The sequence below is a fragment of the Jaculus jaculus genome, chromosome 12, assembly GCF_020740685.1.
Source record: "Jaculus jaculus isolate mJacJac1 chromosome 12, mJacJac1.mat.Y.cur, whole genome shotgun sequence".
NCBI lineage: Eukaryota > Metazoa > Chordata > Mammalia > Rodentia > Dipodidae > Jaculus > Jaculus jaculus.
Window position 1 is genome coordinate 74,890,046 of NC_059113.1, and position 17,226 is coordinate 74,907,271.

Below are 17,226 nucleotides of genomic sequence, written 5' to 3' on the forward strand. Positions count from 1 at the left end.
TTTTGATTTTTAGAGGTAGGTCTCAGTCTAGCCCAGGCTGACCTGGAATTCAGTATATAGTCTCAGGGTGGCCTGGAACTCACCGCCATACTCCTACCTCTGCCTCTCAAGTACTGGGATTAAAGGTGTGCGCCTCCACACCCGGTGTAAAATAGTTCTTTTTTGTTTAAGGCCAATCTGGGACTACAACATGTCAGATCAGTCAGGGCTAGAGTGAGACCCTACCTTGACAAACCAAACAACAACAAAAATTAAAGCAGAAGTTGGCAAAACGTTAAATATTTGTTTTATTGAAGAGCACTTCACGCTTTTCATTTTGTGGGTGGGAGTTATGGCAGCCAGTGCATTCTCCAGGAAGCTCTGGCAAAGGTTTTCCCAGAGTTATCTACAGCTAATACGGTCCAAGCCGAGGACCGACAGCAGAGACCGCGGTGTCTCCACGCGCCGGAGGGAAACTTCCAGGTGAAGGTAACCCTGCGTGCCTAGTTGCCCCGCGAGTAGGCGACACCCCTTCGCCGCCCCGAGCGCGCCCGCCAGAGTGACCCGCCGGCCCCTGGGTCACTGAAGGCGCCCTCGCAAGCCGCCGGGCCTCTGAGGCGCGCCGGGTCCTCGCCCCTTCGCGCGCGCGCATGCCGCCTTCCCTCCACAGGCCGCGGAGGCGGGGCGGGGCCACAGTCCTCACCCGGAGAGCAGCCACGTCCGTCTCCCGGGAGCCCCGCCCCCTACAGCCCCTCGAGCCGCCCCGTCCACGCCCCGCCTCCGCCCCTGGGGGCCGTTACTGGCGCGGGCGGCTCGCGCCTCCTCAGCTCGCCTGTGGAGATCCTGTCGGTCGGCTAGCCTCGGCGCGCCGTGTGGTCGCCGCGCCCGCCGGGGGTTCGCGGATCCGGAGCGCGTCGGGCGCGCGTGGCGGGCGAGCTCCGGCCGTGCGCTGCGGGACGAGCGGAGCGGCGGGCGGTTAGCGCTGCGAGTCAGCGAGCGAGCGACGACGGGCGGCACGCCGGGCACGGCACGGCCTCGGCGGGGCGGATTCTGGATCCCGGGAGCGAGCCCGTCACGGGAGTCCCCTGGCGTCGTCGAGACGGGCGGTCGGGCGCCTCGGACCCGGACGCTCCCCGGCTGGGGAAGCTGGGGTAAGGGCGCGATGTCGGCGCGCGCCCCGGTGCCCGCCGCTCTCCCTCGGGAGGAGCCGCCCGCTCGGGTTGCCGGCGAGAGGGAGTCTCCTCCGGACGCGGAGCAGCAGGCGGCCCGGGAGGAGCGGGCCGTGGCCGCCGGCAGCGCCGGGGCGCGGGGAGAGCCTTCGCCTGCGCTCGTGCCGGGACGCAGCGTGCCCCGAGCGGCCGTGCCGGTGAGGCCCCTGGCACTGCAGCTGGCGCACGAGGCGCGTGGGCCCGGGGGTCCCTTTGGCGGGGAGCCGCCACCGCCGCCGGGGGAGCCGCCGGCCCGGGACGCCCAGGACGAGCGCGCAGCAGCCTGCGCCGAGGAGAAGGTGCAGCCGCCACCGCCGCCCAGAAAAAACCCCTGGACCAAGAAGCCTCTGCAGCGCCTGTCCCCTGTGGGGACCGGGCCGCCGTCGCCGGAGACCCTGGACGCAGGTCTGTCTGTGGTGGGCACCGGGCACGGGGCACCGGGCGGGGGAGGGGCGGGCCTGCTCTGCCCGTCCCCGGGAGGTGTTGTGTTCCAAGGTGTCATTCACTGCGCCGATTTACATACATGGACATCTGGGAAGGGAGCGACAGGAAGAGGTGGAACCTCAGGTTCTCCTTGACTGATGGGGGCACCGAGTGGGTGGCTTGGTAGCGCTGTTCTCAGCCGGCGGCCGGGGGAGCGTGTGCGTGTGTTCCCACGTGTTGGTGATTTGGGAAGTCCACTGGCTTGGGACGGAGATTGCTTTGCATCCTATGGGAAAGTTTCTGTGGGCTTTAAATGCTATCGAAGCAAGTCGGAATACGCGGATTTATGCGCAAGTCGAAGCGCGAGTGTGATTTTTGGGACATAATCAACAAAATGCTTTATGTTGGAAAATAAGTGAGGTGGGATCATTGATTTAAAGGAGTAGATCGCTTGTTGGGTACATAAAATAGTAATTTCCTCGTTAGAGAGGGGTTTATGTCTTTGTATTTGAGTGCTGGCCAACGAAATACGACCCGTGGTTTAAATGAGGCTGGATGGTTGTGGCCAGAACCTGTAGTCTCAGCATTCATTCAGGAAGGGAGGCAAGAGGAGTGCTTGAGGTTAGCCTAGGCTACATAGCTAGATTATCAAAAAGAAAATAAAAATGTTAAAGCCAGGCGTGGTGGTGCACGCCTTTAATCCCAGCACTAAGGAGGCAGAGGTAGGAGGATTATCGTGAGTCCACTGCCACCCTGAGACTACAGAGTGAGTTCCGGGTTAGCCCGGACTAGAACGAGACCCTACCTCAAAACAAAAACAAACAAAAAAGGGAATGCTAAATAAAACGCCCTTTTTGGGCGCAGGGGCGGGCGGCCGTTCGAGGTAGGATCTAGCTGTAGCCCAGGCTGATTTGGAATTAACTATGTAATCTCGGCTGAGAACTGAGAGATCCTACTACCGGGGCCTCATGAGTGCTGGGATTAGAGGCCTGTGTCACGACTCCTACCTTTCCTTAATAATTTTTTTTTTTTTGGCTTTCTGAGGAATTCACTATGTAGTCTCAAGGGTGGTCTTGAACTCAAGGCAGTCCTCCTATCTCTGCGTTTCAAGAGCTGGGATTAAAGGCTTGCGCCTACCATGCCGGCTCCTTATTCTTACTAAAATTTGGCACTTGAGGGAAAAAAAAAAGCTTAAAATTTTTCTGTACATTTAATATTGGCATGTTCCCTTCCTTGGGGCAAAGGTCCTTTATGAAGTCCGCCTAAAATTAGCAAAGTAAAAAGGCTGTCACACTCTGGTACTATATTTACATACATCTATGTGTAATAGTGTACTACCAAGCTGTGAACTTTACCATACAGTTTTCAGATGTTGAAACTTGACAGTCTTTCATGTCAAAACCCAGGAATAATATTTGGAGGGGGTCCTGGGGATAATTTTTTAAAATTTTTATTTGAGAGCGACAGACAGAGAAAGACACAGATAGAGAATGGACGCGCCAGGGCCTCTAGCCACTACAAACGAACTACAGATGCGTGCGCCATTTTGTGCATCTACTTTGCGTGGTTCTTGGGGAATCAGGCCTTGAAATGGGGTCCTTAGGCTTCACAGGCAAGCGCTTACCCGCTAAGCAATCTCTCCCGCCTTGTGTTTTTTTTTTTTTTTTTTTTTTGAGGTATGGTTTCATTCTAGTCCAGGCTGACCTGGAATTCATGAAGTAGTCTCAGGATGGCCTTGAACTCACTGTAATCCTCCATCTTCTGCTTCCAAGTGCTAGGATTAAAGAGGTGTGCCACAACACCTGGCCCTGAGGATAATTTTAACTGCAAATCACTTGGAAGATTATTTAACAGTTGAACCTACTTAGAATACAGTAGTGCTTAGCTGGAAGTGGTGTCCTACACCCTAACACCCTAGAAGATGAGGCATGAGGATTGTTTAGTTTTGAGGCTAGTCTAGGCTGTTGCATTAGTAGTCTCAACACAAAGCCAAAAACCAAACACTCAAACAGGGTGTGGTGGTGCAAACCTTTAATCCCAGCAATCTGGAGGCTGAGGTAGGATTATCCATTGGAGTTGGAGGACAGCATGGAGCTAGAGGGTGAGTTACAGATACTGGCTAGAGAGACCCTACCTTGGAAAAAAAATCAAGTAGTTTTTTTTTTCATGAATATAAATTATTTTCGTGATAATCTTGTCAAGTTATCTTCCCTTGATCTCGTAGCTTTTCAAATTTCTGTTGACAATTTTCATACATGCATATAATGTATTTTATGTCTTTTCGTTTGTTTTTTGAGGTAGAGTCTCAATCTAGGAATTCACTGTAGTGACCTGGAATTCACTATGTAGTCTCAGGATGGCCTCGAACTCTAAGCGATCCTCCTATTTCTGCCTCCTGAGTGCTGGGTCTTGTGCCACCACACCTGGCAAGAATTACTTTTGCTGATAATCTGTTTCTTTTGCTTCTTGGGAAAACAATACCTTTCTTAAGAGACTTAGCAGTATTGTCTTTTCCCAAGTTTGACTTTGCACTGCTACTCCCCCCCCCCCATGTTTGTTACCTTATTCAAAATGCAACTTCAGTGAGAGAGGGTAGTTAAGAATGCACTGCTGAGGGAAGTGGTTTTAGTGCACTTATTAGTAGCTGTTGACCTGTGGCAAAGTTTCTTGAGACTTGAGAGTAGATATAATGGATGGATATTCATCACTTCTTTGGTTGATTTTATTTTTTTGGAGGTAGGGCTTCACTCTAGCCTAGGCTAAAACTGTACTCTGTAGTCCCAGGTGTGAACTCACATAGATCTTCCTACCTGTGCCTCTTGAATGCTGGGATTAAATATATGCACCTGGCCTTTGATTTTTTTTTCTTCCTTTCTGTTTATTTTATTTTATTTTTTTATTTAATTTATTAGTTTTCTTTTCAGCAAATACAGGCAGTTTGGTACCATTGTTTAGGCTCATCTATGATCTATCCCCTCCTATTGGACCCTCCTTGTTGATGTAAAAAATGGGTCGTGCATTGTGGAGTTAGCCCACAGTTATTGGTATGATAAATGTCTCTGCAAATCATGACCCAACATGTGACTCTGACATTCTTTCCGCCCCCTCTTCCGCAAAATTTCCCTGAGCCATATTGGGTTCATTTTTGTTTTTTGAAGCACTTCTCACTATAGTCCAGAGTGACCTTGAACTCAAGAAAAACCTACCTTATCTTCAGAGTGGCAGGATTAAAGATGTGTGCTACCATGCCTGGCTGTGTTTTTGTTATCTTCATCAATGATCCAGTTCAGTTATAAACTCAAATTCCTCCACCTCAGCCTAGCCAGTAGCCAGGATATTAGTTATGAGCCACTGATCCCAAAGTAGTGGTGCACTCCTTTAATCCCAGCACTTGGGGAGGGCAGAGGTAGGAGTATTGCTATGAGTTCGAGGCCACCCTGAAGCTACATAGTGAATTCCATGTCTCCCAGGACTAGAGTGAAACCCTACCTCAGAAAAAAAGTCTGCTATAATTTCACAAAGTACTGATATTACCCTATTACCCCCATTTTTTTTTTTTTTTATTTTTGACCCAACACCTGCCTACTTTTCTTCCAATTTGTGTTTTATAGCAACCTCATGTGAGGTTACTATTAATACCCTCATGAAATAACATTGTGAATAACTTACATAATTTTCATACATATAAAGCTCATTCAGTGGATTATTTGCCTCACATGAAGTTCTAACAGTAATGTTGTCCCCTTCAAAGAAAATCAATTTGATAACTCAAAGTAAACTGGATTTTACTCTGTAGTTCCAGGCCGGCCTCAAACTAACTACAATCTTATATCTGACAAAGTGTACCACCACACCAGATTGTTGGCTAGCTAATCTTTCATTATCTAAATTCACTTTAAAAATTGCTGTATAAGCCAGGTGTGGTGGTGCACGCCTTTAATCCCAGCACTCAGGAGGCAGAGGTAGGAGGATTGCCATGCGTTCGAGGCCACCCTGAGACTCCATAGTGAATTCCAGGTCAGCCTGGGCTAGAGGGAGACCCTACCTCAAAAAACCAAAAAAAAAAAATTGCTGTATAGTCCATAAATGTAGATCACAGCTTACCTCAATTGTTTTATCTAGATAAAGCTGAACATTTTATAGGTGCCTCTTGCTGTGTGCCTTTTCTAGAGTAGATGGCTACAAATTGATAATACCATTTTAAGAATAGGGGAGAATTAAGCCTGTTGTTGTTTTCTCGAGGTAGGGTCTCCCTCTAGCCCAGGCTGGCCTTTAATTCACTATGGAGTCTTAGGGTGGCTTCATTCATAGCGAATAGGAGTTTAAACGTACCTAGTGAATTCATCCATGTTCACTATAGTAAAATAACACCACCATGAGATTAAAGGTGTGCACCACCAGCCTGGCTCAAGTCTTTTTTTTTTTTTTTTTTTGGTTTTTCAAGATAGGGTCTCACTCTGGTCCAGGTTGACCTGGAATTCATTATATTGTCTCAGGGTGGCCTCAAATTCTCAGGGATCCTCCTACCTCCTACCTCTGCCTCCCGAGTGCTGGGATTAAAGGCGTGCACCTCCACGCCCTGCTAAGTCTTTGGTTTTTAAAGTTTGGGTAGATTTTGTTTTTTTTCTTTTGGCAATGAACACAGGCTGGCCTTATTAATTTGAGTCTCCTACCTTAGCCTTACCACCAGTATTAGGACTATAAGAATGGACTACCACACTTGGCTTTTAGTCTGTTTTTATTTTATTTTATTTTTTAATTTTTGGAGGTAAGCTCTAGCTGTAGTCTAGGCTGACCTAGAACTCATTAGTCTTAAAGTGGCCTAAAACTCAATCCACCTCAGTCTCCCAAGTGCTGGGATTAAGAGGTGTGAGCTATCAAATTTTTGTTTAGATTATTCAGTGTTTTTGCTTAGATTATTCAAGCTCTTTTGAAGTAGCTGTCCTAGGCCAGATGTGGTAGCTCATAACTGTAATCCCAGGGCTTTAGAAGTAAAGGCCAGAGAAACAGAAATTTTTAAAAATTTTTATTTATTTTTTATTGACAACCTCCATAATTATAAACAATACCCCATGGTAATTCCCTCCTTCCCCCTACTTTCCACTTTAAACGCCACTTTATCATCTTTCCCCCACCCCCCGCCCAATCAGTCTTGATCTTTTCTAACTTTTATGATGGTCTTGTGTAGGTAGTGTCAGGCACTGCAAGGTCATGGATATTCACGCCATTTGGTGTCTGGAGGGGCATGTCGTAAAGGAGTCCTACCCTTCCTTTGGTTCCTACAGTCTTACTGCCACCTCTTCCACAATGGATCCTGAGCCTTGGATGGTGTGGTATATATTGCGTTGCTGTACATTTCTCTGTCACTTCTCAACACCATGGTGCCTTCTGAGTTGGTTTCCCCCATGAGACATGACACTATTCACTTGTTGGCTTATTTGGCTTGGCTGGCCAAACTTAAGGCTTTTAGTATCTACTGTTGTATTTTTCAAGGCAGGGTCTTGCTGGCCTGGTCTCTGGCTGACCTGAATTTCACTGTGTAGTCTCAGGGTAGCCTCGAACTCATGGCTATCCTCCGACCTCTACCTCCCGAGTGCTGGGATTAAAACTGTGTGCAACTAAGCCCGGTGAACAGGAGTTTGAAGGTACAGCTACTTAGTGAATTCTACATCTGTGTGCACTGCAGTAGACCTTGTCACTAAAACAAAATACCACCACCAAAAAACCAGTTTTTCTGCCAGGCGTGGTGGTGTACACCTTTAATCCCAGCACTAGGCAGGCAGAAGTAGGATTGCCATGAGTTTAAGGCCACCCTGAGACTAGTGAATTCCAGGTCAGCCTGACCTAGAGTGAGACCACTACCTTGGGAAAAAAAAAAAAAAAGAGAAAAAGAAAAAGAAAAATGGGTTAGTTAGTGGTTAAGGCTCTTGCCTGCAAAGCCAAAGGACCTAGGTTTGATTCCCCAGTGCCCACATAAGCCAGATAGATGCCCAAGGTGGCACATGCATCTGGAGTTTCTGTGCAGAGGTTGGAGGCCCTGACACACCCATTCTTTCTCTCTGAAATAAGACTATATATATATATTTTTCTAGGTAGGGTCTCATGCTAGCCCACACTGAATTGGAATTAACTAAGTAGTCTCAAGGTGGTCTTGAACTCACTGTAGCCTCTGGCGTGCTGGCATTAAAGGCATGGGCAACCACACCTGGTGCCCCTTTCCTCTTAAGTAAATAAAAAAAACATTTATTTGTTTATATTTGACAGTGAAAGAGGTTGGGGAGAGAGAACAATATTTTTTGAAATATTTAATATTTAATATTAATAAAATTTTTTGAAAGTAGGGGCTGATGAGATGGTTTAGAAGTTAAAGGCCTTGCGTGCAAAGCCTGATGGCCCAGTGTTTGAATCCCCAACATCCATGTAAAGCCAGACATAAAGTGGGGGTTGCAAAATAGAATTTATTTGCAGTGGCATGAGGCCCTGGTGTGCCTATACCCACTCCATTCCTCTATCTCTCTCAAATAGATAAGTAGCTGAGTGAGGTGGCACACGCCTTTAACCCCAGCACTCGGGGAGGCAGAGGTAGGAGGATTGCCATGAGTTCAAGGTCACCCTGAGACTACATAATGAATTTCAGGTCAGCCTGGGCTAGAGCAAGACCCTACCTCGGAAAAAAAAAAAGCAAAATTTGTGTCCTTTACTCTAATCATGTTGCAAGAACCTCATACTCATGTTCAAACAGTTGAAACCTAGAACTAAGTTATTACTGTTTCCAGTACATATAAATATGGCTCTGTTTATGAGAGAATCACACATAGTGTAGCACACTATGTAGCACAGGCCTTGAACTCATGGTGACCCTCCTGCCTCTGCCACCCAAATGCTGGGATTCAAGATGTGCCCCACCACACCTGGCTTCATTAAGCTATTTCTCCAGCCCCTGTTACAGAACTTTATGACAACAAATAGTTTGGGTATGACTGCATTTTGTAACTAGTTAGTATTTTGGAGCACATTTTTCACATTGTTGTGGAAGTCCCTAAAGGCTTGTAACTTTTATAAAATATAAATGATACTTGCAGGGTATATTTCAGTCAGTTTTAGATGATGTAGTGATTGATTTCTCATTGCTGAGGCAAAACACCCATCATCAGAAGCAGCATGTTGAAGGAAAGGTGTTTTTTTTTTTCCTGGTTTACAGTTTCAAGGGAAGTTTCATCATTGCTGGAAAGATGGCGAGGAGCAAATAGCCAAGGTCAAATCTTGTCATTTCAGCAGGGAGGAAGCAATAAGAGTGAGGTCTGTACACCCAGTGGGATTGATCAACAAACCTCAAGGTCTGTCCTCAGCAGCCTACTTCCTCCAGCAGGGTCTACCTCCTGAAATTTTCAGCAGCTGTGGATTAAGTACAAGGCTTAATAACAAACACATGAGGCTATGGGGGATAGCATAAATTCATGCACCACATTGTGCATTGGCCCCCATAGACTCGTGGTCATCTCATTATACATTTAGTCTAGTTTTTAAAGTTTTCATAGTCTTTACCAATCCCAGCACTGTTCAAAAGTCAATCTCATCTGGCATTCAAGAGCCCTGAAAAAGTGAGAACAGGGGCTGGAGTGATGGCTTAGCAGTTACCAAAGGACACCAGTTCGGTTCCCCAGGACCCAAGTTAGGCATAGGCAAAAGGTGGTGCATGCGTTTTGTTTGCTGTGGCTGGAGGCCCTGGTGTGCTCATTCTGTCTTTCTTAAAAAATACATTTTTAAAAGTCAGAGTCGGGTGTGGTGGCACATGCCTATAATCCCAACACTGGGGAGGCAGAGGTAGAAGGATCATTGTGAGTTCAAGGCCACCCTGAGACTACATAGTGAATTCCAGGTCAGCGTGGGCTAAAGTGAGACCCTACCTCAAAAAACAAAAAGAAAAAAGGGGCAAACATTAAATCCTGAAATTCAAATCTATGTCAGGTACCCAGGGTTCATAATGAAATCCTCTGGGCGCCAAAAGGCTTGGGCAACTCTACCCCTCCAGCAGTGATGCTTGCTTTCAGGGCAAAATTAACTCTGAGCCAGCAGCTTTCCTTGGCAGCTGTCCACACTTGGCAGCATCCTGGGGTCTCCTGCAATTTGTGGTTCATTTTCACAGCTCCATGCCATAAACCCCACATGACTTCATATCCACATATCATGTATCTCCTGCTTATCTCCAGAATCAGCAGCACTTCATGACCCTCTTATTTCTTAACATCTCAAAGCAATTATAGTGGCCAAAATCTCTGGGATCCATTGCCACATTTCCTCATGTGCCAAACTATATTTTTCACATCTTTTCTGGTCTGTACTTTCCTCCACAAAACAGAACTTTCCATTGATGTAAAATTCAACCTGTTCAACTTCTCAGGCAGAGTACAGCCAACCTCCTCGCCAGAATATCATACAAAGGACCTTTAGCCAGTTCCCAATAATATCCTTTCCTTTTGATAACAGTGGAAACAAAACAAATAAACAAGCAAGACTGGACTATAAAAACCCAAGACCTATACACAACAACATACCGACATCAAGGCTTGCCTTCCAAAAATTCCACTAGTTGGGGACTAAGTAGGAGGTTAATCATAAATATATATATTTTATTTTTATCAGAAATTCGTTTTTTTTTTCCTTCTCCGAGACAATGTGTCGCAAGCGCGCAATGTCATGCATGCCCACAGGAGGGTGCACGCGTCTGTAGGTTTTTTTGCCATCCACCAGCCCTTGGTCTTTTTTTTTTTTTTTTTAAAGCAAATTGTCTTTGTTTTTCTGAACTGTATCTTCCTTAATGAATTATCTTTTGTTTGTTTTTCGAGGTAGGGTCTTACTCTAGCTCAGGCTGACCTGGAATTCACTACGTCTGAGGGTGGCTCAGCTCATGGTGATCCCCCTACTTCTGGGATTAAAGGCGTGCACCACTACTGCCAGCACACCTGGCCTGTGTGTGTGTGTGTGTGTGTGTGTGTGTGTGTGTGTGTGTGTTTTGTTTTGTTTTTCAAGGTAGGGTCTTGCTGTAGCACAGGCAGACCTGGAATCAGTATCAGGTTGTCCTAGAAGTCTAGCCACCCTCCTACCTATGCCTCCTAGGTGCTGGGATTAAAGGCATGTACCACCATGCCCAGCAAAGGGTGTGTGTTGGGGGAGAGAATGGACCCATGCCACTGGAAACAAGCCCAGAGGCCTGTACCACTGTATCTAGCTTTACATGGGTACTAGGGCACAGAACTGATCGTTATGCTTCATGGGCAGGTGCCTTACCTGCTGAGCCATCTCTTCAACCCTGGCCACTATGTAGCCTCAGGGTGGACTCAAACTCACAGTGATCCTCTTCTTTCTCCTGAGTTCTGGGATTTAAAGTATACATCACCATAATCAATCAACGTGCTTCTAGATTTTTTTTTGTTTGTTTGTTTTGTTTTCTAGGTGTAGGTTCTCACTCTAGTTCAAGCTGACCTGGAATTCACTATGTTGTCTCAGTGACCTTGAACTCACGGTGAACTCCTTGAACTCTGCCTCCCCAGTGCTGGGATTAAAAGCATGCACCACCACGTAGATTTTTTAAAATATTATTTATTTGAAAGAGGGAGGGAAGGAGGGAGGGAGAACATGGACATGCTAGAGTCTCTAGCCACTGCAAACACTGCATGTACCATCTTTTGCATCTGGCTTTACATGGGTACTAGGAATCAAACCTGGGTCCTTTGACTTTGTAGGCCAGAGCCTAAACTGCTGAGGCATCTCTCCAGCCCATTTCTAGGGTTTTCTTTTTCTTTCTTTTTTTTTTTAAGTTTTTTCGAGGTAGGGTTTCATTCTAGACAACGATGACCTGGAATTTGCTGTGTATTCTCAGGGTGGCCTTGAACTCATGGTTATCGTCCTACCTCTGCCTCCTGAATGCTTGGATTAAAGGTGTGCCCCACCATGCCTGGCAAGTTTTTTTTTATTATGACAACTTCTATAATCAGACAATAAAGCACGATGATTCTCTCCCCACTCACTTTCCCCTTCACAACTCCACTCTCCGTCATGTCCCCTACCCATCAATCAGTCTCTTTTATTTTGATGTTATCTTTTCCTCCTATTATGAGGGTCTTGTGTAGGTAGTGTCAGACACTGAGGTCATGGATGTCCAGGCCATTTTGTGTCTGAAAGAGTAAGGAGTCATACCCTTCCTTTGGGTTTTACATGCTTTTCAGCCACCTCTTTTGCATTGGACCCTAAGCCTTGGAATGTGTGATAGAGATGCCATCCCAGAGGTTACTGCCATCTAAAAAGAGAAGCTGTGTAGTGAGCTCCAGTCATAGCCTTCTTGAGTTGCCACCTTCAATGGGTAGGCTTTTTTTTTTTTTTTTTAAATATTAGAGACAGAGGTGGTGGTGTGTGGATTTAATCCCAGGACTCAGGAGGCAGAGGTAGGATGATCCCTGCGAGTTCAGGGCCAGCCTGGGCTAGAGTTAAAAGCTACTACAACCCCCCACAAAGAAAACAAACAAACAAAAAATCACTGTGATCTGAGGATGCAGCACAGTGGTAAAACACTTGCCTAACATGCACAAAGTCCAGTGACATTTGACCTCCATTAAACCAAGCAAACAGAAAATACCATCAATGGTTCACCCTACTGTTCCTTATCTTGAAAGCACAGTGGTTGGCTATAAAAGCTAAATATAATCTCTTCAAATGAATACTTTTAAACTGGTCTTCCTTCCTCCCTTCACCTTCTTTTTTTTTTTTTTTCCCCCCCAGTTTCCATGATAGGGTCTCACTCTTAGTAGCTCAGGCTGACCTGGAATTCACTATGTAGTCTCAGGGTATCCTCAAACTCACCGCGATCTTCCTACCTCTGCCTTCCAAATCTGGATATGATCTCATAGGGGTGCCAAACTTGTTTGTTTCCTAGAACAAGTAGTTTGAAGCCTTGTGACCTATTTTCTGAATGTACTTTGGTGAATCTATTACATATATAGAATAATGAGTTGAATTTTATTTAAAGATGTTATATCTGGGCTGGAGAGATGACTTAGTGGTTAAGCAGTTTTGCCTGTGAAGCCTAAGGACCCCTGTTTGAGGCTCGTTTACCCAGGGCCCATGTTAGCCTGATGCACAGGGGCCACACATGTCTGGAGTTTGTTTGAAGTGGCTGGAAGCCCTGGCGCGCCCATTCTCTCTCTCTCCCTGTATCTGTCTTTCTCTCTATGTCTGTTGCTCACAAATAAATAAAAAATGAACAAAACATTAAAAAGATGTTTAAAAAGATTTTCTCATGAGGTATTGTGTTAATGAAAGAAAGAAATTAGCCTGCCAGTGTAGGGTAAATAAGCTAACTTGTGACTATTAATATTCCCATTTCGTCGTTGCCATAGTCTTTTTTTTTTTTTTTTTGAGGTAGGGTTTCACTCTAGTCTAGGCTGATCTGGAATTTACTGTGTAGTTTCAGGGTGGCCTCAACTCATGGTGATACTCCAACCTCTGCCTTCCAAATACTGGGATATAAGGTGTGTGCCACCACGCCTGGCTAATATTACCTATTTCTTGATTTGGATGATAGCCAATCTGAATATGTGAATTAAGTGTGTATTAAATATAGTTGATGTTTTGCTGGGAATTTAAGTTTCAGGAACTTGGATTTTGTCGGGACTAATAACTGTACTCACTTATTGAAATTGGAATACTTTTGCTAAATATAATTAATGAAATCATTGAAAAAATTCTGTGTATTTTCTTTAGAGTTCAGTTCTCCCAAAATTATAAAAGTGGGAAAACTCAAGACAAAGAAATCCAGCAAGGTATGTCTTTATAGGATACAACTCTTAAATATGCTGATAGTATTTTATTTTCTTCTAATCATATCATCAATGTTAGTTAAGTTAGTATTCTAGAGAATTGTGGCCAGTATCCAAATTCCCAAATGCTTCAGATGTTATCATTTGCATATCAGTATTATTGAATTTGCATTGAATTTTGATTATAATACCACTACGTTTTATTTCAAGGTAATTGAATACAGGTGATTTGAAAAAACTACTTTCATTTTGGTTTTTAAAATACTTTATTTATTTGGGAGAGAGAAAGAAGTAAAGAGAAAAAGAGAAATAGGAAGAATAGGCATGCCAGGGCCACTTGCTGAATGCTAACAAACTCCAGGTGGATGCACCACTTTTTTGCATCTGGCTTTATGTGGGTTCTGAGAAATTGAACCCAGGACATTAGGCTTTACAGGTAGATGCCTTGACTGCTTTTTATTTTTTTGGTGTTTTAAGATAGGGTCTCACTCTAGCCCAGGCTGACCTGGAATTCACTATGTAATCTCAGGGTGGCCCAAACTTATAGCAATCCTATCTCTGCCTACCTAGAAGAAGGATTAAAGGTGTGTGCCACACACCTAGCTTTACTTTTTTTTTTTTTTTTTTTTTGGTTTTTCAAGGTAGGGTTTCACTCTAGCCCAGGCTGACCTGGAATTCACTATGGAGTCTCAGGGTGGCCTTGAACTCACAGCGATCCTCCTACCTCTGCCTCCCAAGTGCTGGGATTAAAGGCGTGCGCCACCACACCCGGCTAGCTTTACATTTTTATTTATTTGAGAGTGAGTGAGTGAGTGAGTGAGAGAGAGAGAGAGAGAAGCAGAGAAAAAGAGAATGCTTGTGCCAGGTCTTCAGCTGCTACAGACAAACTCCAGACCCATGTTCCATGGGGATTCATACCAGGGTCCTTTGGCTTTGTAGGTAAATGCTTTAATCACTAAGCCATTTCTCCAGTCCCCCACTTTTTTTTGGTTTTCTGAGGTAGGGTCTCTCTCTAGCTCAGGGTGACCAGGCCCACCTGGTTTTTAAAAAAAAATAATTTATTTATGTATTTATTTGAGAGATAAACTGGGGGAAGGAATAGAGAATGGGTTCACCAGGGCCTCAAGACAATGGAAATGAACTCCAGATGTATGGGCCACCTTGTGCATCTGACTTATGTGGGTCCTGGGGAATCCAACTGAGGTCCTTTGGCTTTGCAGGTCAAATGCCTTAACTGCTAAGCCATCTCTCGAGGCCTGATTTCTTTTGAGTTAGGGTCTTGATCTATCACAGGATAACCTGGAATTCACTGTGTAGTCTTGGTGGATTCAAACTCCTCGCAATTCTTCTCCCTCTGCCTTCTGAGTGCTGTGATTAAAGGTGTGTTCCATCATGCCTGGCTCTTGCTCATAGTTAATGTCTCTGTTAGATAAAGGGAGGAGGACTGAGGGTTCTAGCTCGTGGTTAAGTAGTACCTGCTTAGGATAGCTTGAATCATCATTCAGATATACAATTGTGGGTGTAACAAGTACCTGGGGCCTTCCTTTGGCTTTGTAGGCAAGCATCTTAACCACAGATCCCCCCCTTTTAAAAATGTTTTGTTTCAGCTCTGTTTTTTAAAATATATTTTAATTATAAACATGTGCAAGAAAACAGAAAGAGAAAAATAGTATGGATGTACTAGGGCCTCTTGCCATTGTAAATATACTCCAGATGTATACATCACTTTGTGCATCTTTTGGGGGGTATTTGTGAATTGAAGCTGGGCTGGCAGGCTTTTCTTTTGTTTTTGTTTTTTCGAGGTAGGTTCTCACTTCAGCTCAGGCTGACCTGTAATTCTCTGTGTAGTCTCAGGGTGGCCTCGAATTCACGGTGATCCTCCTACCTCTGCCTCCCGAGTGCTGGGATTAAAGGGGTGTGCTTCCACGCCTGGCTCTGGCAGGCTTTTCAAATGAGTGCTGAACCATCTCCCAGCCCAGGCTGGTCTGGAGCTTGCTATGTGGTTGGCTTTCAACTCCTGATCCTCCTGGCTTCACTCCCCTAAATCCTGGTATTATTTGAGTGCCTACTATGTCTGGCAATATATATGTTATTTTTAGCAAATGCACTTCTGTTTAAAAATTCTAAAAGTCTGGCTGGCCATGATTGCACATGCCTTTAATCTCAGCACTTGGGAGACTGAAGTAGAGGAGTATTGCCATGAGTTCAAAGTCCCTCTGAGACCACAGGTCAGCCTGAGCTAGAGCTAGACCCTACATCAGAAAACAAAAATGGGTTGGCTGGAGAGATGACTTGGTGGTTAAGGCCTGGAAAGCTTAGCCTAGGCTTGATTTCCCAGTACCCACATAATGTCACATGCACAAAGTGGCACATGCATCTGGAGTCCTTGTATGATCATTCTCTCTGCCTCTCTCAGCTTGCAAATAAATAAAAATATTTTAAAAAACGGTTTGAAGTGGTTCAGTGGTTAAGACACTTGCCTGCAAAGCTTAAGGATCCTGGTTTAATTCTCCAGTAACCATGCATGGTGGTACATATAGGCCCCAGCATACCCATTGTCTCAATCAGTCTTTCTCTCTGCATCTTTCTCACTTAAATAAATAAAATGTGTCAAAAAATTCTAAAAGTAATTTTCAGGCATATAACTTATTTATTCTTTTTAGGCTAGTGATTTCGTTGATACTGCAAATTGGCCAACACCAAGTGAATTAGTGAACACTGGAGTAAGTATTTAGGAATTACTGTTATGATGGTTGCATTAGAAACTTGACTCATAGTAGAATGACTGCTGTGTTTGAGTTGTGCTTTTTATGCTGCACTGGATCTGGTGGTTTAAGATTTACTCAGGGTATACTTTCCCTATCATTCCATAGATAATGAGCATATATTACAAATTATGATAAACCAAAAATAATACATGTACATATATACACATACATACATATGTGTACACACATGTATGTTTATATGTGTGTGTGTGTGTATACACACATACACTTTTATTTTTCAAGGTAGGGTCTCGCTCTAGCCCAGTGTGGCCTCACACTCTGGGCCTCCTGAGTGCTGGGATTAAAGGTGTGTGCCACCATGGCCAGCCTCAAATTTTATATTTTAATTAAATTGCTTACATTGATATAGAGGTACTGAAATCTTTGCAATTATCCTTATTATAATTTTATTCATTTACCCGAGACCCAATTTCATTAATATTTTTCTTTTCTGGTTATATTTTCAGGAGGAATAGTATGTTTGTAGTTGGGGTGAGGTGGAGATACGGGTTTTTACCATTTGAGTGGGAGAGAAGAGAGAAAGAATGTGTGTGTGTGAGTGCATCAGAGGCTCTTGCTGCAAGCAACCTCTGAAAACAAGCATCACTTTGAGCATCTGGCTTTTTGGGTGTACTGGAAAATCAAACCTGGGCCACCTGGTTTTAAAAGCATGCACCTTTTAGTGTGTCTGATTGCAGCTGATTTTATGTTTCTAAATTTGTGCTGTATATGTCTGTTTGCTTTGATTTATAATCTTTAGCATGTGAAGCACTAATAGATATGGTTATATATTTATAGGTTTATTTATACATAAAGAAGTATCCAACTCTAAGGGCTAAGATGACAGCCCAGTTAATAAAGTACTGTCTCATAGCATAAGAACCTGAGTTTAATGCCCAGTACCTACATAAATGCTCAGCATGGTGCCATGTGCTTATAATCCCATTGCTGAGGAGGAGACGGTGACAGGCAGATCCCTGGGATTGCTGACCAGTCAGTTTAGTTTACTTGGTGAGCTCCTAGCCAACCAGAGAC

General features: G+C 44.6%; 1 protein-coding gene across 9 annotated transcripts in view; it reads left to right on the top strand.

Annotated features, from left to right (window-relative positions):
* The first annotated feature begins 1,141 nt into the window (after positions 1-1,141).
* Larp1b (La ribonucleoprotein 1B) overlaps positions 1,142-17,226 on the top strand; it is a 122,698-nt gene continuing 106,613 nt past the window's right edge. For all 9 annotated transcript variants that reach the window (XM_045131652.1, XM_045131653.1, XM_045131654.1 and 6 more), the window contains exons 1-3: positions 1,142-1,592; positions 13,368-13,426; positions 16,087-16,146. In XM_045131652.1, coding sequence (XP_044987587.1) covers positions 1,142-1,592; positions 13,368-13,426; positions 16,087-16,146 — 570 coding nt within the window. The remainder of the gene's footprint in view (positions 1,593-13,367; positions 13,427-16,086; positions 16,147-17,226) is intronic.